The sequence below is a fragment of the Vanessa cardui genome, chromosome 6 (genome assembly GCF_905220365.1).
Source record: "Vanessa cardui chromosome 6, ilVanCard2.1, whole genome shotgun sequence".
Classification (NCBI taxonomy): Eukaryota; Metazoa; Arthropoda; class Insecta; order Lepidoptera; family Nymphalidae; genus Vanessa; species Vanessa cardui.
Window position 1 is genome coordinate 6,306,727 of NC_061128.1, and position 22,928 is coordinate 6,329,654.

General features: G+C 30.8%; 2 protein-coding genes across 3 annotated transcripts; one reads left to right on the forward strand and one right to left on the reverse strand.

Moving 5' to 3' along the window:
* The first annotated feature begins 1,557 nt into the window (after positions 1–1,557).
* Positions 1,558–21,757, forward strand: LOC124530304 (ras-related protein Rab-3). 2 transcript variants are annotated; one of them, XM_047104414.1, is made up of 7 exons: positions 1,558–1,718; positions 1,840–2,036; positions 7,306–7,412; positions 7,613–7,730; positions 9,484–9,602; positions 18,305–18,476; positions 19,040–21,757. In XM_047104414.1, exons 3-7 carry the CDS (start codon positions 7,306–7,308, stop codon positions 19,184–19,186), a joined length of 663 nt encoding a protein of 220 aa, XP_046960370.1. In that variant the 5' UTR covers positions 1,558–1,718; positions 1,840–2,036; the 3' UTR covers positions 19,187–21,757. The 2 variants fall into 2 exon arrangements, with proteins under 2 accessions (XP_046960370.1, XP_046960369.1); XM_047104413.1 differs by lacking the exons at positions 1,558–1,718; positions 1,840–2,036 and adding an exon at positions 7,165–7,239.
* LOC124530303 lies at positions 3,133–6,689 on the reverse strand. The gene is made up of 2 exons (XM_047104412.1): positions 6,438–6,689; positions 3,133–5,918 (listed from the first exon to the last, which is right to left on the reverse strand). Exon 2 carries the CDS (start codon positions 5,905–5,907, stop codon positions 3,691–3,693), a length of 2,217 nt encoding a protein of 738 aa, XP_046960368.1. The 5' UTR covers positions 5,908–5,918; positions 6,438–6,689; the 3' UTR covers positions 3,133–3,690.
* Positions 21,758–22,928: the final 1,171 nt, after the last annotated feature.

The following is a 22,928-nucleotide window of genomic DNA, read 5'->3' on the forward strand; positions in this document are numbered from 1 at the left end:
CTGCAATGCCTTTAGCGGTTAGCTTATATAGCTAAAAATTTTCTACAAATTCTTCGTGTAGAGTGAAGTGAAGTGTTACACTTCCGTATTTGAGAGACCACTCGATGGCTTTAATGGTCATATATCTGTCCTTGCTTTGTTGTCCCATCGGATTATTCGAGTGAGGGAAAAAGGATGTACCCACACACGCTCGCTTGTACCTTTATAAAACGTAGCAATACGCTGGATTTTGAGCTGGCATATTAGGGCAACATGGCAAAAGTATCTTCAATATAATATTTAGGTAATATATGTTAGAGAATATTATTAAAGGCTGGACAAAAATGGACTGACTCTGAAATCTAAGATCTTCTGGCCCCGATATATTAATAACGACATAAGCTTTTGTCTAAGATTCTCAACGAGCATAGTTGTTGAGGGATGTTTATTCAGATCAAAAGTTCATTATCATTATCAACTGAATTGCAATCAAAATATATAGTTGTATTTATCTACATGAGAAAAAACACCCGTATATATATTTTTGTACTAAGATACGATCAAGTAAGTATTATGTATTTGTAATATTATCAATATATTATCAATCACTCTTCAATATTACGATACTTCGCCTTATGTTGCGTGAGTTATGGCTGTACGTTATATATTATGTCTAGTGATTGGAAATTGGAACGCAATTTTCTTCGCTTTAAGTAATCAGTCTTTTACCATAATGCAAAGAATTTTAAAGGCAAAATTTATGTATACTATATGATAGCTCTTTATAAATTTGTATTCTTTTTGCATTTCATTATCTAAAAAGTTTTAAAGACAAATGTCTAAAATAATGTAATGTCATATTTGTTTATTTATTTAAATAATATCCGTAAGTTTATTGTATTTTTTTTTTAAATTAACATAATTTGTCGTTTAACTAATGAAAAGAACAGTCATAGGAACATATATATTGGAGTGCATTTATTTATTTTTGAATTCGTAATAAAGGCAAATGTTACGTTGTCAGTTTAAAGAAAATCTGTTCCTCTGTAATTGGGTCAAGAGGAGGTCAAGGTTTTCATTTGAGGCTTCACAATGAAGTGCTTGTGTTGAATGTACTCATACACTCAGAGTCTTTCTTCGTGTGTACAAGAATTATAACAAAGATGAAGAAAACAAAAACAAAATATTGTTTATGTCCTCAAATGTTTCACGAAGCGAAGTTTTCTACATTTGAAAAACTTCAGTACGTTTTAATAGATTGATGATGAAATCCCCGAGTCGAACCATTTGGGAGTTTCGTTCGCTTAACAAATCCATCTTTTCTTTACATAGTATCTTGTTTATCACATAGAGAAAAGCAAAACTGATAATGTATAAAAAATACAATTTTGTATCATTTCATTCATATTTATTAAGATACATTTTTTTTTTGTTTGAATCCTAAAGCATAATAGATAGGACTTATGATTTTAGTCTTCCGGATTTGTCGACTCAAAGGATGAATTTGTTTGGGCGAAATTTGACAGGCTGCTCTAACAGGATGCGCGCGCAACAGGCCGCCATCTTGAATTTGCATCCCACTCCCTTGCCACAGTAAGAAGCTAGCAGGACGGAGGTAACAGCTGTGAGCGCGAAACACTGCTAAACCCTGATTGGATTTAACAAAAGAACCGAATATTTATAGCCAGACGCACATCGTAATACACTGAATAGTTTTACAAGAATCAAATTCAGCAATCGTAAGTGTATTGGCCATAAGTTGCAAACTATTCGAATTATCGATTTTTCCATTAAACGAACCAAGCGATATTATTCTGTTTAACTAGTTTCCCATTCGATTAATAAATAAAATATTTTTAGAGTGGTTTACACATCGTGAAGTTTCTAAGTAGAAGAAATCAATAATCGTGTTAAACGCTGGCATTCGTTCCCGTTGCGTTATGCGAATGTAAAAGGGACAGCTACAGCTCGCTATAGTCACATTGCTGAAAGTCGCCTAAGCGATAAAATATAAATATTGACGTCCCCTTGTCGATTGACTACAGGAGCTAATAAAGGTACGTAAGCGTTTATTATTTTACTACTTTTATGACGCGTAGAAACCCTAAATCCACAGCGAATAATATTCGTAGTAATGACTATGAGTCGTATTTTGATAATTTTTTTTTAATTATAAAGTTGTACTCTCTATAATTAAATAACAAAATATATGAAAAATGTATTAACAATGATTTAAAAAAAAACAAAATATATGTTAAGCATGTAATAAATTGTAATTAAAATAGCCTTTATTTGAATCAGAAACTGTTCCAAAAGAGGTTGTTATACATATTTCAATTTAAAAAATATACACAGGAAAAATTGCGCTCAAAAACAAAATTTCACAACTGGAATAAAATATGTAGGGTAACAAGGCGATGTCGGCGTTGAATTTTGTTAAAGTCGAGAGCAAACCTCGCCTACGTGGCGTGTATTTCGACTCGGGTGCATAATCGCTGATATAACAAGGGATTACGATACGAATATTTTATACTTACGATTATGTTAGACAAATTATTCGTTACTTATATCATTATTCTTTGTATCGAATACTAATTCTATTTTTAAACTGATACAGAAACTATGTAATATGCGACTTATACGTACAATATATTTTAATTTATTTGAGGAAAGTCCATTTCACCACAGAAGCCGCAGAATAAGAAACAGGGTTCATTTCTTTTGTATTCGTTTGTAATATTCTCGCAGTGGAAAATGTTTTCCGAATAAGACCTCTTTGTTTCATACTTTAGCCGATTGTTAGGTTTATTTAGTAAATCGAACATAAACGCCTTTCGCTTCTTGAGGTGAAGGGAAAAGACTCATAAAAAATTCATAGATAATACGCCATACCGTCTTCAAACGAATTAACTAGCTTTTTCACGTTCGTTTACTTTTGAATTAAAAAAAAATAGTATAAGACATGTCCGTATTGTTTTAAAGTTTTATTAAACGGTGGTCACCCATTGGTTACTGTCACATCTCCACTAGCGGTTGCGGTTTTAATTTCACAAATATTTGTTGTGGCTTAAGTTCCATACATTTAGTACATGTCCATACATTGTCGTAAAGAGGTTTTAATTAGATACTCACGTGACATTAAAAACTCCAATGATAGGGTAAAACACCCATTTATTGGCACTTTAAGGGACTATCTCATGAAAACCTTATATAGTTTTCACAATATAGAAATTTAAACATAAAAACTTGATTTAAACTCTTTTAAAAGTATTAGAAAACCTTTTCCAATAGATTTTATTCTAGATTATGCGGTATGATTTAACATTTTTCGGAATTAAATTATGTTGAGTAAAAAACCAGTCATTGGCACAGAAAATCCCTTCATTGGCAGTGATCATAACCCATTATTGACATATCCTCTATTTTCCTTAATTAAGACAGTAAGAAACAAATAAAAATGGTATAGTAATGAAAAACATTATAAAATGACTACAATGAACATTTTAATTAAAGAACATATATTAGAAACTTTTTTCTCATTACACATGAAAACAAAAGCCACTTAAACATGAAAACTGAACATTATAAATATTTATAAAAATATCAATTATAACAACTGAGATCGTTTTTTATACTATCCTATATTTTTTTTTTACAAATCTATATAAATCAACATTTTGAGATCACTATTTTAAGTAACTATGTACAAGGTCAATCATCATCTAATTCAGTCAATATTTTTTCTATTTCGTCCGTGGTGTATGTTTTATTATGACGACTTCCTTGCATTCTGTTTGTATCAATTAAATCCTGATCATTTTCTTTATTTTCAACAATGGTTTCAGTATCAAATTTATAGAATTTCTCAGAAAATAGTATTTTAGATATTTCGTCTTTAGGTTTCTTTTTTGTTTTGGTTTGTTTCTTTGGCACCTGTTGTTTCTCTTTTTCTAATTTCTTTCGTTCTCTTTCTTCTTTTCTTTTCTTGATCCCTTCTGCTTTTTCTTTTTTTATTCTGATTTTTTCACTTTCTTGTGCTTTCCACTGTTCAGAGGTTAGTACAAACGGAGTTTTTATAGAGTTCTTACGTCCTTTTCTTGTCGGTGTTTTGGGTAATATCAAAATGTCATTTAACTTTACGGGAGTAAGATTTTTCATGGGTATTGTTGAAGGTGTGACAGATGGATTACACTGATCTGAAATAATTTGTATTGACTGAACTCTTGTTAAATTCTGATTTTCGGGAGTAGTATTATGTATTTGAACACTGTGGTTTATTAATTCAAAATGATGTTCCTGTGATAAATCTTCAAATAACACGTTGCCTTCATCTGAGGACTCTACTAATTTTTCAAAAACAATTTCTTCTGAAATAGGGTGTAACTTAGATTCTTCTGATTCAACTATGCTATTTGGACAATCGTTTATAAATATTTGCATATTTTCGATCTCTAAATTATTATTAAAGTCTTCAACATTATTTATAAGTTCTGGTTCTACATCTAGATTTTGCTGTTGATTTGAAGATATATTTGCTGATGAACTAAAGAAATTCCAGATTTTTTTAATTAAAACAATTGACTCTTCTGATGTTAACTCTCCTTTTTCTATGCAATCAATGTTATTATTGCCTACTAATTTAACAAAATCTTCTTTTGAGAGTAATTTGTCTTTTTCTCGGGTGATGTCAGAAGAGTTGGACATTTTTATGCATTTTGTTCCAAGGCATTTACTGTAATCTACTGCATTTTCATCCCACGGACAAATCCCTGTTGCTCTAAACCCGTTGATAATAGTTTGCGGCTTTATACTTTTTTCTATTGTGTCTTTAAGCAATGGTACAAATTGATTCTTAGTTAGTGCTTGAGATGGATTAGTTCTACGCCATTCTAAAACACTTTTTTGCCATTCTGTTTTTAAAGGCTTAAATGCAGCAACGTCAGCAGGTTGTAAAAGCCTCGTACAATTTGGGTATAAAGCAATTAGAACTATCTGCAAAGATGAACACAGTTCGCTTACATTGTATGTTAAATGAGACTTATGACCGTCTACAAAAAGTATTACAGGAAATTTTGTACCATTTTTGACCAGATGGGGATGTAAGACATTCTTGATATAATCAAAAAAAATATCGGTATTCATCCATCCATTCTCACTGAGACCCACGCCCCAATCTTCTGGAATTTTAGAAGTTATTTCTGCAGGTAATCTTTTATTTGGAAAAATTACCATTGGTGGAGTAAGCTTTCCAGCTGCACTAAAAGTAAACATTACAGTCAACGAAGTTTTAGCCTGGGCGTGATTAACTTCATAAACATTTTTCTCTCCTTTCGAACTCAAAACGAGGCCTGTTTTTGGGCACAACACAAAATTTGTTTCATCTCCATTTAACACTCGATCTGGTTCAGAAAGAATGTGAAGCAAATTATTTTCAATAAAGTAGTCGTTAATTTGCCGAAACCATCCCCTGACATCATTTTCTGACACAGTTGAACTGGCAGTTGTAACTGCTTCTGGCGTACGAAAAGCAAGGGTAGGATGTCTGGCTAAAAATAATTTAAACCATTTCTCGCCATTTTTAAATGAGGACGCCCGATTGGTTTTTTGTAGAAATTGCGAAACACTTTTGATTAAATCGTCTTTTCTTTTTGGGAAGCCTTTTTGGCTACTAACTTTAATCCATTCGACTAAAGCCGCTTCTTCATCGTTATTTAAAACTGTGGGTGGGCCTGGTTTACAGCCATGCTCTGGATTCTTTAATCTAAACTGTATAGTCGAACGCGGCACTTGGAAGGTTCGGGCAGCAAGTTTTTTACTCATTCCCTTAGTAATTTCTACCAGGGCTTTTTGCAAATTTTCTTCGGAATACATCTTCCGCTTTACCTTATTATTCTTTACATTACTTATGGCTTTTGTACGTGGCTTCATTTTGAAGACAACTGAAAATATTTTCTAAATGTAAGGATTAAAATATAAATTATAAAAAATAATTGTTATGGTTGGTAAATCTTTACATTTAATAAGCAAACTTGTGAACTAAACATGCATAAAAAAATAGCAAAAAACTAATGTTTTTTGATACTAATTATTGACACTGCTGCCAATTAATGGTTTTCTATGCCATTGGCAGTGGGCCAACATTTGGAAAAAAATGTTTTTAACTTATGACACGCAATTATTTGAAATCTGAATCGTAAGATAATTAATATTAAGTATATTTTGACATTAAATATATTTTTTGTTTATTTACCTAATGTTGGCACAATGCCAATAAGAAGGTTTTACTCATATTATTTGTACCATATATTGGCACAGCAAAAACTTTACAAAATCGGTTTAAACAATAAAAATCGTTATTAAAAAAAGCTACTTAAACTTCTAAATAATCGTATAAAACAGTAGCTTTAAACAGAACTTGAAAGATTCGCGAACATTATTGAGAATAGTTAACTTCTTACCTTAGCAAAAACACAAATTTTTGTTAGTTTTTTTCATTCAAGTCCGAGTACGATAAACAAGTGTTCACCGCGGCGCCATCTTCAAAAAGGGGCAACTTCTGTGTTGCCAGTAGTATAGCACTTTAAAACTACTATTTATTGCACAAAAAAAATACAGAGTTCGGGTACTGGTAACCTTATTATTGATAAATAACTGTAACGTGCCAATAAATTGGTGTAATGCCAACAATAGGTGGTTTTACCCTATATTATATACAATTACTTATTGTTATGTTCGATAACACTTGTTACATTTAAATTAAATGTAACTAATTCTTCCAGTGTTAAATATAGTTTATATGAAATGAATTATTATATTTACAAAATAACATATCCCTTAAATAATTTGTTCTTATTTTATTCATTACAAATGTGTTACAATCAAATGCGTGGGATTTGTCACAAAAGCATTGTCGAACTTCTTTTATTTAGTTAATCAATCAGAATTATTCATGAGTCGATAAGCGAAAATATCCCCTACATAAATTAAAATAAACACCCTTTTTCGATATACCGTTAAAAAGATAAGGCAAATTAAACCGTTACACATTGTAGATACATTAGCCTTTAATACCGTGGTGTAGAGTGTAATTTCGTTTACACGAACTTGCAACATTTAACGCATTATTGTACTGCTTGTTTCTGTGACAAACCGAGTACTCTAACACGCTGCGCTCGGTGATAACAGTTCTGCGTTAGTTTTTGGCGTATCAACATGAATAGAACAAATATTTCCAACGGCAATGTTAATGAAAATGGCGAGGTACTCTCAACTACTATGTTAGAAATGATGAAAGTGAAGAGATATTATATTACTATATTATTGTAGATGGGTGGCGGCGGAGATATGAAATGGCAGAAGGATGCTGCGGACCAAAATTTCGATTACATGTTCAAATTGCTCATCATAGGAAACAGTTCCGTGGGAAAGACCAGGTACACTTTTGTTTAATTTAAAGTAAACATCCTGTCTTCTATATAATATAATTCAAATTGATAATCTTTTAATATTAAACGCTTCCCAAACTTTTATGAATAAAATTGAATGGTAATTAATATAATTATAAATTCTCTATTTCTATAGAATTGTTAACGAAGTAAACGTATTGTGTTTTAAGATGTATTCACGTTTTCAGTTTTCTGTTTCGGTACGCTGATGACTCCTTCACTTCAGCTTTCGTGTCGACCGTAGGGATTGACTTCAAGGTCAAAACGGTCTTCCGTCATGACAAACGAGTTAAACTTCAGATATGGGTAAGTCTCACCCACGATTTCGGTATCACTTTTCACAAATCACATTTCATTCACGTAATAGTAATTACCAACTGTTTATAATCGACTGAAATGACTTATATTTCAGATCATAAAATGAAATTTCTAACAAGCGATTGTTAGGAAAAATAATCAAAGGGCTTTGAGGCTCAGTTTTCGTGTTATACGTGTTAATAACTTATCTGGTGCGCAATAAGGCAGATGGGCGGTGTAAGCTTGCAATTTTCTTCCTAATTACGTAATTTACGAGCCGTCACTATACAGACCACAAAGCATCTATCTATCTATGCATACGAATCATTCCGCTCATATTAATTATAACATAATTATACCCTCAATATTACTGTTAACGTTTTCATACTTTATCATAATCAATGAAGCAGATTTCTTGGTGGTAGGGCTTTGTGCAAGCCCGTCTGGGTAGGTACCACCCACTTGTTTCAGTTTGAAGGGTGAGTGAGCCAGTGTAACCACAGACACAAGGGACATAACATCTTAGTTCCCAAGGTTGGTGGCACATTGACGATATAAGGAATAGTTAATATTTCTTACAGCGTCATTGTCTATGGGTGATGGTGACAGCGTCATTGTCTAGGGGTGATGGTAACCACTTACTTTTAGGTGGCCTATAGGCCCGTCCGCCAACCTATACCATAAAAAAAAACAATTTCATAACCTGATCAATTCCACTCACAAAAGAAAGAACAAGCTGAATCGTAAAAAGGTGTAATTTCGCTAATTTAGTACGGTCCTCTGTTATAATTTCATTCAGTTTTGACGGAACCGCAAATTCGATTGTTATGTTAGTAGATTAGATAAAGATTAGTTTAAGCTGCAACGATTACATTTCGTCTTGTGAATAAGTCAATTCGCTAGTAGAATTATCCCGCGGCTACGTGAAATTCAATTTGTGACAATAATAGTGTTCCTAGATATACATAGAACTCTTACAATTAATGAAGTAAAATCACATATTACTCCTGGACAAGACATATCACTATATAACTTTCTATTGGAGGAACACAACAAAATCGATTCAGTAATTTCAGAGTTTTTCGATTATAAACAAATATTTCGTCATTATATTATTTTTATTGATGAAATGATATTACTTATCGTTATTATTACGTTAACCGCAGTAAAATGAATTTCGTTAACGATGCAATGAAGTTCTACTTACCTACTTTTTAAAGTGGTTCATGTTTCAGTTTGAAACAAAATAGATTTTTATAAGCCTTTCCATTGAAGCACTTTATCAATCAAGTTCGCAGGAATATTCATGAAAAAAAAAAATGTTTGAAAGGAAAGATTTAAGTTGTAAAGATTATACAGAAAAGTTTCTTTTAGATATATTTTCCGTTCACCCTAGAACTTCAGTAAGTTCTTGACTTGTGCAAATCCACTGGTAGGTAGGTACCACCCACATATCATACATTCTGCCGCCCACCAGCAGTACTTAGTATTGTTGTATTCCGGTTTGTGTGTGAGTGTAACTACACACAAAGGCAGTAATCACTTTCCATCAGATGAGCATCCTTTTCGTTTCCCAACTATAACATAAAAACATATTACGGCTGGTGGTTGGCGATATAAGAAATGCTTTGTCTATACTTATATAAATCATTAAAAATGTACCTTATTATTTAGTTCCATATCAAATATAAGGAATATATATATATATAGAATAATAAAATATCACTGTATTATTTATCTTATGTTTTGTTTGTAATTTCAGGACACCGCAGGACAAGAACGCTACCGTACTATCACCACGGCGTATTACAGGGGAGCGATGGGCTTCATCCTAATGTATGATATCACTAACGAGGAAAGCTTCAATAGCGTTCAAGATTGGTAAGTCCATAGTTGATACTTATTATTTGAAAGAGATGTAATCTGAAAATTACAGAGTACAGTAAGCAGAATCATTTGTGACATAATTTTCACGAGTATTTTTGAGTTTGACTGGGAGTGAATGAAACTAGACTGGAGGAATATATATATTTCATTTCTTCGTTATATATTAATATATAACGTATAAATTAATATATAATATTATTTTGTACTAGTCAGTTAATTACCACAGTTTTATATTGGAGAAATATTCGTGAACATAAAATAAAAAAGGGTACTATTTCAACGGTTAGCAAAGAGTTGTTGTTTTTACGAACTGAAAAATATATTCGGTCAGCCATAATGGCTACTTGGTTAGTAATTTATGGTTCACAATTAATGTCGTACTGGACTGCTTTAAATTATTTTGGTTAGAAAATTAAATATATAAGGTTTTGCATTAAGCGATACTCATTTAAAATTAATAAGTAATCTTTAAATTTAAACACATTATTAACACAAACTCCAGTTTTTTTTTTTTTCAAAACAAGAATAGTCCAAAACATAAATATATTGACAATTGTTTTTTTAATATGCATTCCTCTCAAACTGCTTAAAGATATGATTTATAAGCCCTCAATTATACAATCTTAATGATTAAGTAACTATTCCACAGTTTCAATGTTTATTTATTTAGCAGATACATGATAAAACAAGCGTTTATTTAACATTTAACATTGTTTGCAGAAAATGGATTGAATTAATTTTACTTCTGATTTTATTAATTACAAGTAGAATCAGCGTAGTTCTACTAATGATTTAATAGATTATTTTTATTGGGAATTGATTTGGGAACCGTACCATTACTTACAAATAAAAAAAACCTACAACTTATAAAGACTCTTTTGATAGAAATGAAATAACGATTATCTTTCAATTATTAGTAGATATTGTTGCCCAGGAAAATTAATTATTGTTTTCGTCTTCTATTTATAAACGTAATGGGCAAAAGGCTTCCAGATGAAGCTCAATACAGACATAATACCTATTGTTTGTAATACGCGTATATTAATGGTTTTTATCTAGCTTTTCAGTTATATATAAATCACAGATAGCTTTGTTAATATCACAACACGTAGCGATATTAAATATGTGCTTATATTTATTCAAAATATTTTCATTAAATATTATAATGATCTAATAGTTTAGTATATTAGTGTTCTTATATTTAGGCAGGTCTCTCAGCTATGTAATAAATTTGCCAATGTTAATTCATAAAGATACATTTATGATTAATCGTATACAGATTATGTAACGAGCTTTTTCTATATTTACAGAGTGTTAGTTACAATAAATATTGTAATACGCGACCGTCGTTCTAAATAAAAATACGTTTTCTCTTATACAAATAGAATTACATTATATAATTCGTCGATCTAGTCTAGTCTACTTGGCAAGGATATCCTGTTACGCAGAAATAGGTCACTATGGCTAGCCGTCTGGAACAACATCTTTGCCATACATTTGTATTCTTTCTTTTAAAACAATTTGAATTTAAAATATGTCGAATAGCAATTTCTCGAGCGGTTAATTTTTATAATTAATATTTGAGTGTATTTCATCTAGTAAACGAAAAAAGTGATGGTGAAGAATCTTATAAAAGTGGTTGCTATAAGAGTGATTCTGAAATAATTGAAGAGTATGGAAACGAAATGTCATGTCAAGACAAAGCGTTCAGAATGCAGGAGCGTAACGAAAAGCGATGTCGGGGCATCAGCGAAGAGAGTAGCGAAGACAGTTTTACAAAGGTAATGAAGAAAAAACCTAAAAAGATAAATAGAAAAGAGACCCATATAATGTTGAGTAAAAATACAAATAATGAAGGAAGACATGAAAATATGATAACCGAACAAAGCGAATCTGCCTACGGTGTGTGCATAACATCAATACAAGTTTTACCGATACAGATGGCGTTAGCTAAACTGCTTTTTAACGAACAAATAAATAAAATCATAAAAATTAAATATAAAACCCATACAAAGTAATAATATATTTCGAGAATAAACAACAACAAACTTATTGATTTACAATGTAGAATGAAAATGATGGATGAGAATAATTTGTCCTTTGGAGTAATAAGGGGAATAGAAAGCGAATTAACTGAAGAAGAATTAAAGGAATTAATAATTTGTCCTTACGAAATAATATCGGTGAAACGTTTAAAGAGATTATTCGACAACAAATGGGAAGACAGTGAAACAATTAGAATCTGTTTCGCAAATCCTACTTTACCTCCGTATGTACAAGCATACGGTTGCAGGTTTAAAGTGGAATCATTCATCATCCAGGTCACCCAGTGCTCGCGGTGCTGGAAATTCGGACATCCCAAAAAATTTTGCCCGTCTAACAAAATATATTGCCCAAAATGCGGGAATAATCACGATAACTGCGATACAACATCATATAAATGCATAAATTGTAAAGGCGCACATATAGCTTTAAACAAAACATGCCCATCTTATTTAAGAGAAAAACGTTTACGGCAAATTATGAGCAACGAAAATGTCAGTTACAAAAGGGCATTACAAATTTATGACAATCACCATCAGCTTTTATCATCACAACCCATAGTAAATGTACAATCTGTGGATGAAAACCATAGCTCAATTCAACCAAAAAATACAACATATAGTGAAATTCTTAAAAGCCCTGTTCTCAAAAGTAGAAAAAATTTAAGTGGCAAGCAAAAGAATAAACAATTGACTGAGATTTATGAACAGCCACATTATGAACAAAATAAAGAAAAACGTTGTGAAGGGGAACCATCAAGTATAGACAGCACGTTTAATTTTCCGAAGGAAAACGAGAAGACCAACTTACAACCTAATTCTAAAAAAATCGAGTGGATAAACATATTTAGAAAAATACAAGAAATCATAATGTCTGAAAAATCTGTTGAAGATAAAATCACATTAATATTTAAAATTATTTTCCTAGAAATTAAAGAGTATTTGTTGAATAGACTTATAAATATAGACCTACTGAAGTCCATGTTCAACCCTAATAATGGATAAACGTGATAAATATCGTACTGTAATCAATATTTTGCAATGGAACGCACAGAGCATTGAATCTAAGTTAGTCAGCTTTGGTGAATTATTGTGGCAAGAGAAAATTCATAAAGCTATTGTGAGCGAAACTTGGTTACGGAAGGAATCGTCTATTACTCTAAGTAGGTATAATATATATAGAAACGATAGAGAAGACTCGTACGGGGGCGTGGCGATTATTGTTCATAAGTCGATTCAGTCTCGGGTATGTCAACATAATTTTAATAATTTGGGTATAGAATTAATTCATGTTAAAATTTATAATTGTAAATATTTAGAAAATGTAATATCGATATACTGCCCTCCATCTATACGAACGTCTCAATGTGACTGGGATAACATTTGGGATAACATTGGAATTAGTAAATTTACAAAAAAACCTTGATTGCTGGTGATTTCAATGGTCATCATCTTAGTTGGTCAAACAAAAGTAATAATAGGGGTTATCAATTGTGGGATTAGTAAATTTAAAAAAAAAACCTTGATTGCTGGTGATTTCAATGGTCATCATCTTAGTTGGTCAAACAAAAGTAATAATAGGGGTTATCAATTGTGGGATTCTATATTGGAATATGGTTATGTTACCATAAATAATGGTGAACCCACACGGATAAAACTAGCAAATAATAGATTTCAAGAATCTTCACCGGATGTGTCCTTCTGTACCGTTGATATTGCTGTTGATTTTACATGGAAGGTTACAAATGAGAATATTGGTAGTGATCACCTTATCATAAAAATGTCTATTAATTTTAAAAAGGAATACAAACAAATTATAAAACGTAATATTAAGCAGGCTGATTGGAAATCCTATAAACAAACAGTTCATCGATTATTATTAATTAACAATTACTTAGACTACACAAATATTCAAGAGTTATATGATTTTTTTGAAATGATTATAAATCAATCTGCGAATAACCATATTCCTTATATAAAATTCTGCAATAACCCTGCATCAAAATTTAAACCGAAATGCTATTGGAATCCAATGCTATCACATGCAGTTGCACAACGCAGATTAGCTCTTAAAATGTTTAGACGAAACCCAACACCGGAAAATGATAATAGGTTAAAAGCAAAGGTCCTTGATTGTCGTTCTAAGATACGTGAAGCTAAAAGAGAAACGTTTAAATAGTTTTGTTTCCACAATGCCAACGACCGAGATGTGGAAGAGATTACGATGGATAAAAGGCTATATTTCAAATAACCAATATATAGATAACAATTTAAAAGAAAAACTCATTTGTACAATAGCACCAGAATCAGTTGTTAATAAATCCCCAGAATTTCATTCAATTAATACTTTGCTAGAATCTGAATTCACCTTACACGAATTATTACAGTGTCTTAAAGAAAAAGATACATCCCCTGGGGATGATAATATAACTTATTCTATGATATATCACCTACCGGAGGTAGGTAAAGTGCTATTAGTTAAAATATTCAATAAAATTTTAAATTCGGGATATATTCCAAAACAGTGGAGATGCATTCAGGTACTAGCCATTCCTAAAATAAGTAGCACTTCATCAGAAATGAAATTACGTCCTATCTCGTTAATGTCTTGCATATGTAAAATATTCCACAATATATTATTAAAACGAATAGAATGGTTCGTCGAAAAGAATAAAATTATTTCTAATAACACAATAGGTTTTCGTAAAGCTCATTCATGCTTGGATTCATTATCGAGTTTAGTTTCTTATATTCAAATAGGTTATTCAACTAATAGCCCAACATTAGCATGCTTCATAGATATAGAAAATGCTTACAATAATGTCAACGTTCATCATGTAGTCTCGATTTTAGATGAAATTAGAGTGGGTAAGAGAATATGTTTATATCTTTGGAATTTTTTAAGCGAAAGACATTTAATGATTAAAAATAATAATGGGGAACATTTAGTAACACGGTACACTCATACTGGACTTGCACAGGGCGATCCGCTACCCCCTCTGTTATTCAACATAGCAACGTCAAAAATATCCAAACATAACTTTAATAATGTAGATGTATGTCAGTATGCAGATGATTTGGTTTTTTTCACACGTCATAAAGATGTAACAGTTTCGAGAAATAATATTCAAATGGCGTTAAACATAATTGTTAAACTATTTAATAATATGGGTTTGGATATATCACCTAGTAAATCTAAATTAATGATTTTTACTAAAAGACATAGACAACAGTTAATTTCAGTCAATATAAATAATAGTTCCTTATCACATTCGGAATGCTTTAAATATTTAGGCTTTTGGTTAGATTCTAGACTGTCTTGGAAAAAACACATCAATGAAATATGTGAAAAATCTTTGAAGATCATTAATGTTCTAAAGCTTTTGTCCGGTCCAAATTGGGGTGTTCATCAAAAATTCCTTAGAAAAATATACTTTTCACTCATTCGGAGTAGAATAGATTATGCTAGTTTTCTATACCACGATGCGCCTAAGTCAGTTATTTCTAAACTTGATAAAATTCAAAACCAAGCACTTAGAGTTATAGGCGGTTTCATACGGAGTACTCCCATACATGCTATGGAAAGTGAATTATGTATACCACCTGCATGCTGCATTGCATATAAGGAGACAATATCTTGCATATAAATTTTGCCTAAAAACTTTAGCTCATTCCAATTGTAAAACGTTGGTTACCTTAAACACATTATGCCTTCAATCGAGCTCATACTATTCAAAAAAGAAATCACCTTTACTAATGGCAACCTACAATGAGTGCAAAGACATGAATGTTCACTCTACCGATTTATTAAATATGTTTTCACTTAATGTTTGGGTTACACTAATAAATACATCCGAAACTATAAAAACCAATTTAGATAGTATGATTACAGCGAAGAAGTATTATGAAAAATATAATCTGAAAGTAGATATTTTAAAAGAAATGCATAGTAAATATAATGGATGGTGTAAAATATTTACTGATGGATCAAGGAATAACATAGGATGTGGAGCAGCATTTTATGATGCAAAAAGGAGTTATTCTCGGAGCTTCAGAATTAAGAATAATGTAATTAGCATCATGTCTGTAGAACAGATAGCCATTTTGGAAGCATTGTCTTACGCTACTAATGTAAATGATAGCAATATTGTAATTTTTTCTGATAGCAAAAGCGGACTCCAACATATCATGAAATGCGCCCGAGGAGCAAGGGGAGTTCCCATAGCATATTATATATTGGACAAAATTTATTATTTTAGAAATAAAGGTATCACACTCAGATTACAGTGGATACCATCTCACATTGGGCTAAAGGGCAATGAGGAAGTGGACAAAGTTGCTAAACAAGCTGTAATAACAGGAACAGATATAGAAGCAACACCATATCACTCGGAATATTTGAAAGTGGTAAAAAGTAAATGCTTTGAAATCTGGAAAAAATATATGGAAGTAAGATCAACGGAAAAAGGAATATGGTATAAAACTATACAAAATGTGCCCCCTCATAAACCATGGTTGAAAATTGTAAATTGTCAAAATTTTATATAATGATAGGACTGAGATGCCGTACTGGACATATTCCATCAAAGAAATTTGCTTATTTGATGAGAAAAGTAGAATCACCCACTTGTGAATCTTGCAACAAAGAGGAGGACTTATATCACATCTTAACAGAATGTTCCAAAAACAGAAAAGAGAGAGCTGCAACAATCTCTAAATTAAATATAAATCTTTTAGATATCGGTGTTTTCCAAAGTATCCTAGCAGAACCAACGACATTATCTGCTAAATATATTTATGATATAGTTCTGGCACACATGCAGCCTCTCTAAAAGATCATTTAAGATTAATTTAATCAACAGTCATGTAATTTTATATATAAGTTGTATTTACATTGTGTTGATAAGACAAGTTGTAAGAGAACAATGGGACTGACATATTTTTTATAAATAAAAGTCTCTTACTTAAATAAAGAATTAAAAAAAAAAAAAAAATGTCGAATAGAAGTTGCATAACTAAAACTTAAATAGACTAGACTAGTTTAAATTTGGAATTAACATTAATTAAGGAATAAGAAAGTCGTAATAGGATGTGTATGTATCGGATAAATTACTTTTAAAAAAGTAATTCGAAATTTGAAAGTCACGAATTTATAATACAAGCCAGTATTCCCCTTCTCTGATTTTTGGTATGGTCCTTGGGAGAAACATAGGCTACTTGGCTATTCTTTTTAATTAATTCCTCAAGGTGTAAAATAAATGAATCCCTAAGTGGAGCTAGTTGCTTATAACTATAGTGAATAATCTTCATCGTTTAATTCAAGAAAACGACGATTTTTTCTCAATTTTGACAAATTGTAAGATACACTTTCGAAATAGAAAAAGAATTTTAGAGTTTTTAAAGTGTGTTAAGGTAGAGATTAAGGCACTGACTTCAAAAAGGAGCTTTAAACTAAGTTTAATGGGGGTTATTTGATACTAAATATTTTAGTTTTGGATTTACTGGAACGGTTTAGTAAATAATATTATATACCAATAAGAATAATATCTTTTTATTCTTATTGGTATATAACAGCCCAAAAATCCATGTTACTCAATTCGTGTGTCGGAAATCATTCTTTAAGCTGATTATAATATATTATTGATCTTTTAGTAATAATACTTCTTTCTGTAAAATATGTATAACTTTTTACATGTTCATTTACTGCTTTATTTTAATTTACTATAAAATCTGTACAATGAGCAATTATCAGCAACAACTATTCGTTTATATCAATTTAGTTTCAATACTGCATTACTCAGAATTGTTGTGAGTGAGGTTCAATGGATGTAACCTCTTAGTTCCCAAGGTACCCAAGGCACATTGGCGTTAATCACTTACCATAATTATCAACAGCCCATTTGCCAGCCCTTCAAATTAAATCATATAAAATATACAAGGAACAAACACAAATTTGTTACTCCTGTTATTCGACTGCATAGAGTCAACTTATCTCCTTTATGGGGCAGTACGGTTTCACAATAGGATCCCAGAAAGCGTTCAAAATGCCTCTGTCGCCAAATTAAAAAAAAAATATTAAGGAATTCTTGGGTGCAAAAGGTTATTATATAATTCATGAGTTGATGATTGATAGCACACCTTGGGAATGAAACGATCGCCTCCTGGATAATTAATTTCATTTAAATTGTTTATATTATAATACACAAAAAAAACCGCTGGCGTTCTTTCACCGGTTCTTCTCAGGTCAGGGTACTTTCTTTTCCGAACCGGTGGTACTGTTTCAATTGACCATCAATAAAGCAATTTGAGTTTAAGTATATACATAGGATTCACTAACAATATATACCAGAATAAATCGGTATTTATACGCTATGAAACGACATTTTATTACATTTAAAGTGACAACAAAGCAATGATTAATATACGAAAAAAGCTTTGAAACTATTCCAAACTATATTATATGTAGATTTGTTAAAATGCCATATCGCATACATAATATTTAATATTTATGTTTATGTATAGAAAACATATTGTTTAATCCTATACTCATACTATTAAATATATGTATTGAAATATGGTTTGTTTTTAATAATTATATCACATGCAAATTATATTCGAATAAGATTTTTTTTACATCGACTTGAAATTTAACAGGGTGACACAGATAAAGACATATTCGTGGGACAATGCGCAAGTTATCTTGGTGGGAAATAAATGTGATATGGAAGAAGAGAGGGTTGTCAGTCAAGAGCGCGGGCGGCAGCTGGCTGAGCAGTTGGGCGTCGAGTTCTATGAGACCAGTGCTAAAGAGAATATTAACGTTAAGGTAACATACTGGTTTTAATACTTAAGTAATATATCTATTTATTTAACACCACAAGTAATGGTAACACATTACTGGGTAAAGTCGTTACCTTAAACACAATTACATTCAACGACAACAACAACGTCCTGTATTTCACACTGCTGGACTAAGCCCTCATCTCCCTTTGAGGAGAAGGTTTGAAACATATCCGTGCTGTTCAATGCGGGTTGGTGAAACTAACATATGTCAGAATTTCTATGAAATTAGACACATGCAACTTTCCTTACGATGTTTTCCTTCACCGCCGAGAGGATTACAATAAAAAATTAAACACATGAAAAATCAGTGGTGACGGCTTGGAATTGAACCCGCAATCGTCGGTTTAAATGCACGCGTTTCAACCACTGGGCCATATCAATGTGAGCCACATTCAGATGAGAATAATAAATTAGCATTCACGTTGAGGGAATTTAATTTTAATGATTAAATTATTTGACTTCCCATACAAAATTTTATAAAATCGACTTCAATTTAGAAAAAAATAGTCAACATATTAAAAAATATAAAGTTAAATTTTATTACAGGCGGTGTTCGAACGACTGGTTGATATAATCTGCGACAAAATGTCGGAGAGTCTGGACTCGGAGCCCGCGATGCTAGCAGGAGGCGCTCGCGGACAGCGTCTCACAGAACAACCGCAAGGCAACACTAACCCTGCTTGTAATTGTTAATAGAACAAATTTTAACCTGAAATACATAACCTTGGACATACTGGAATTGAATTCTTAAGACCGTCCATTGGGTCTTAAAAATTCTACGGGAATTCGCAAACTACCATCTATTACTTTGTATACACTTGACAACCAACAGCACTTAATTGTATTGAATAAAGACCCAGTCTCGGAAATTGGTTCGCCAGGAACTATTTTTGGTAAATATGTGTTCGTTTATTAAAAGTATTAAAAGAGTTCCTCGATATGTCCGCCAAGATCTTGTTTCTTTCTCGTATATTTCGCAATTATTCATCTTAAAATTGTAGAATTCATTTGAAGTTTTAAAATTATTTCGTATAGATTTTAATCATAATTATTACTTTTAAACTAGAAAGTAAATCTATTTGAATATATTGTTAAAATTGATTAACAATATGAAATGTTTATGTATTAGTATTATTAATTTAGGTATTAGGTAGTATTTATTGCGAGCTGGAGTAGGGATCTGATACTACTATAGAGTATAAAAATCTTTTTTGAAACGCTTTTAAAATGTTGCGTCTATTTAATTTTTTATTTGTATTTAATTTAAGTAATTTAATTTTTTAATATTTTAAGTATTACAACGATTTGTAGTAGTAAGATTATTTTTAAGTTATGCTAAATAATAGTTTGCGCGTTAAGCATAAAGCTTAATAGTTTTGAAGATTATCAAATAGACTTGTGGATTTTGGACCAAAGTCATTTTTTTCAGCTTATTTACAAATACATTGAAAATATTTTCATCAAAGCGCAAAATATTTTTAGACATGATTTAAAAACTTGACATTTCAGGTGATTTTGTGATAGTTCCATTTTAATTTTTACAATGATTTCTTTGTTTTCTGTATATTTAGATTGAATGCGTTATTTCATCTATAATAGTTTAAGAGCTTAAAATAAATGATTTCACATATTTATTGTGTATTTGTGGATGCACAAAACTATAAATGAAAGTTAATTGTTAGTATATGATGAATGTATCTCCTGGCTATGTGAAGATAGATTCCGTTGCTTCGTATTAGATGTCAAAAATTAGCAAATGTGAAATTATAATAAATAAAAAAAATGTAATTTAGAAGTTATGTATGTAATAATAATCCTCAGTGTGTTTTTAAAATCCATATTAAGATGAAAAGCTTTTTAAACGATCTTGGCCTGGCGTATAAACAGACAGATTTTTTGTCTATATATTGCTATCTGTAATAGTGATTGTAAATATGTTTTATCAGTGTATAAAGAAACTGTATAGTATTATATCTACTTACTATAACGTCAGTTTGTATTCTTGTTAACTACTATGCTATGTAATTAATGTAACGATAGGTGTTCGTTCGATCGCAATCCTTTGGTCATCAAACATATGGTATATCTATCATTAATTACTTAACTGCTAAATCATTAAATCATTATAAAACTTATATAAACGTATTATCTAGAATTCAATGTGTATCTATCATGTTGATGTATCGTTAGACTTATTGTGTAGAAGACATAGACAATACAATTTATATATCAAATTATGTTGATACTGAGCACATTATTTTTTAGACTAAGTATCGTATTAGTTGTTTATCTTTCGTCTATGATCGTCTCTGGACTATATACGTATTATTCAAGGTATCTTGGATCGTACAGATTCGTTTATTTTAAATGTATTTTAAAATAAAAAAGTAACTATTTATGAAAAAAAATTAATATACCACAGATTAAAATGATACAGATTTCAAATTTTTAGTGCAAACAAATTATATGATACAAAATTAACTTACGAAATATTTGTTGCCTTTTTTAATCTGTTATAAAAAAAGTTAATAATGTCATTATGCAAATTTGTTTTTATATTTTGCAACCAGCTCTAAATCTATATTTTAAACTATACAAGTCAATTGGGCGTTTATTACCTTTTACACATTTCAAAATGAATATTTGAGGAAAGAAGTAAATTGTAAGGAAATGATATCGGATAAAGTGTTGGAAGTAGTATATTTAATGTGTGGAGTCTTAGCAGGGCATGAAACGGCATATCGTAGTGAATGGCTTTAGTGATTACTTTACTTTATTGAAATAAGTTATTTGTGAGACAAAACAGACGGAATATTGTTTAAAAATGAAAAGGTATCACACAAATTTATGAAATTATTAAAAAAGTAAAACTATGAAAATTAATTGTAAAAAACGTATATGAATATATAAAATGTTTATCAAAATTATTAAAAAAATATATTTTATCAATCTAAAACTAAAACCTTTTTTCTTTTCTTGAATGTTTTTTAAATAATATAAACTGTTTTGTCTCTGTTATTCACTGTATTTTAAATTAGATGTTTAAAATAATCTGTTAAAATGTTCTCAATGTGAACCGGCTATTCAATTTATTTAATAATAATTCGTTAACATTGTTTATGATTAAATGCTTTTTCTTACTGGATGCAGAAATATTAATCGTTTAGGTGTATTACTAAATGTATGTTATTATATTTGTTGTGCGTTAATAAAGGAATTATTTAAAATATAAACGGTGTAAGAGATTTACGGTCACAATATATATTCATTTGTTTTATTTTTACTTGTGTGTCAGCAACACACACATAAGCCTTTGTTTATAATATATGTATTAATTATATGCAACGCACACAATTACAATTAAACTTGTGAGCCTTTCCAATTTTTTATGTTTAATATATTTAAGTGAGCAATACTAAAAAGCAATGCATTCTATATGTTTCAATGGAAGTGGGTCATGAAGTAATATCGATTCGCATGATAATTTAGCGGGTCAAGGATGTCAAGTGCATGTTCGCGGCACTAAGCTTTAGTATCCATTTTTAAAATAGCAACACTCAATCATGTGTGATAAGTTCCTTGATATATTCATTTTAATAAAATAAATTATGTAACTTTATTATATCAACTCTATATAGTCAACGAACGAAGATACTTTGTGACTTTTTTCCGATTGTTCAACACCAATGTTGAGTTTGACTTTCGGCGCTACTCTGCTTGAATGGAAATAGAAAGTGAAAGTCAATATTATTTTAAATAATCACATATTCAGCATTAAGGATCATTTTAATTTATAGCATTAGAATTACTTCCTTTTTAAGACAAAAATACTGAAAAGATTCTTGCCGAGCCCGCGCGACATCGTATAGACAATTTCCTTGTTATTTGAGTCTTCCACTTATAATGGTAAAATAAAATTCTGAAATAGGTACTTGAAAATGGTTTCAAAATAAATTTACTTTATGAAAGTATTAAATATATCGCCCCCGTTAATTTTAAAGAACACGTAAATTTTATTTGAAATGTTTTATTATGAGCAGTCCATATATCTTATATATGAACGATTTTATAAGAATTATTTTTAGTTGGTGGTGGTATATTGTGCAAGCTCATATGGATAGATACCACCAGCTCCAATGTGACGTAATATTTTAGTCCCCTAGCTTGGCGGCGCATTGGCATTATAAGATTATTAAAATTCTTAAATTAAAGAATTTACTTACTAAGACATCGTAATGCATTACAGTAAAAAGATAAATTTTATATTATAAAAAAAAACTTAAGCCATTCTTTACATCGCCAACATAGCACCAACTTTGGCCAATTACTTGCTCACATTTTTTTTGAAGATTGAAGATTGGAATAACTGATGAGTTGTTGGTAACCACTCAGATTGGTGACAAAGCTTTCAATTGCAAAATTAAATATACTTAAT

Excerpts from the sequence above, each read along its gene's own strand:
- LOC124530303 (XM_047104412.1), bottom strand. The coding sequence starts at position 5,907 with ATGAAGCCACGTACAAAAGCCATAAGTAATGTAAAGAATAATAAGGTA.
- LOC124530304 (XM_047104413.1), top strand. The coding sequence starts at position 7,192 with ATGAATAGAACAAATATTTCCAACGGCAATGTTAATGAAAATGGCGAG. Across the intron at positions 7,731-9,483 it reads GAGTTAAACTTCAGATATGG|GACACCGCAGGACAAGAACG; the intron begins GTAAGTCTCACC and ends TTGTAATTTCAG. Across the intron at positions 18,477-19,039 it reads AAGAGAATATTAACGTTAAG|GCGGTGTTCGAACGACTGGT; the intron begins GTAACATACTGG and ends ATTTTATTACAG.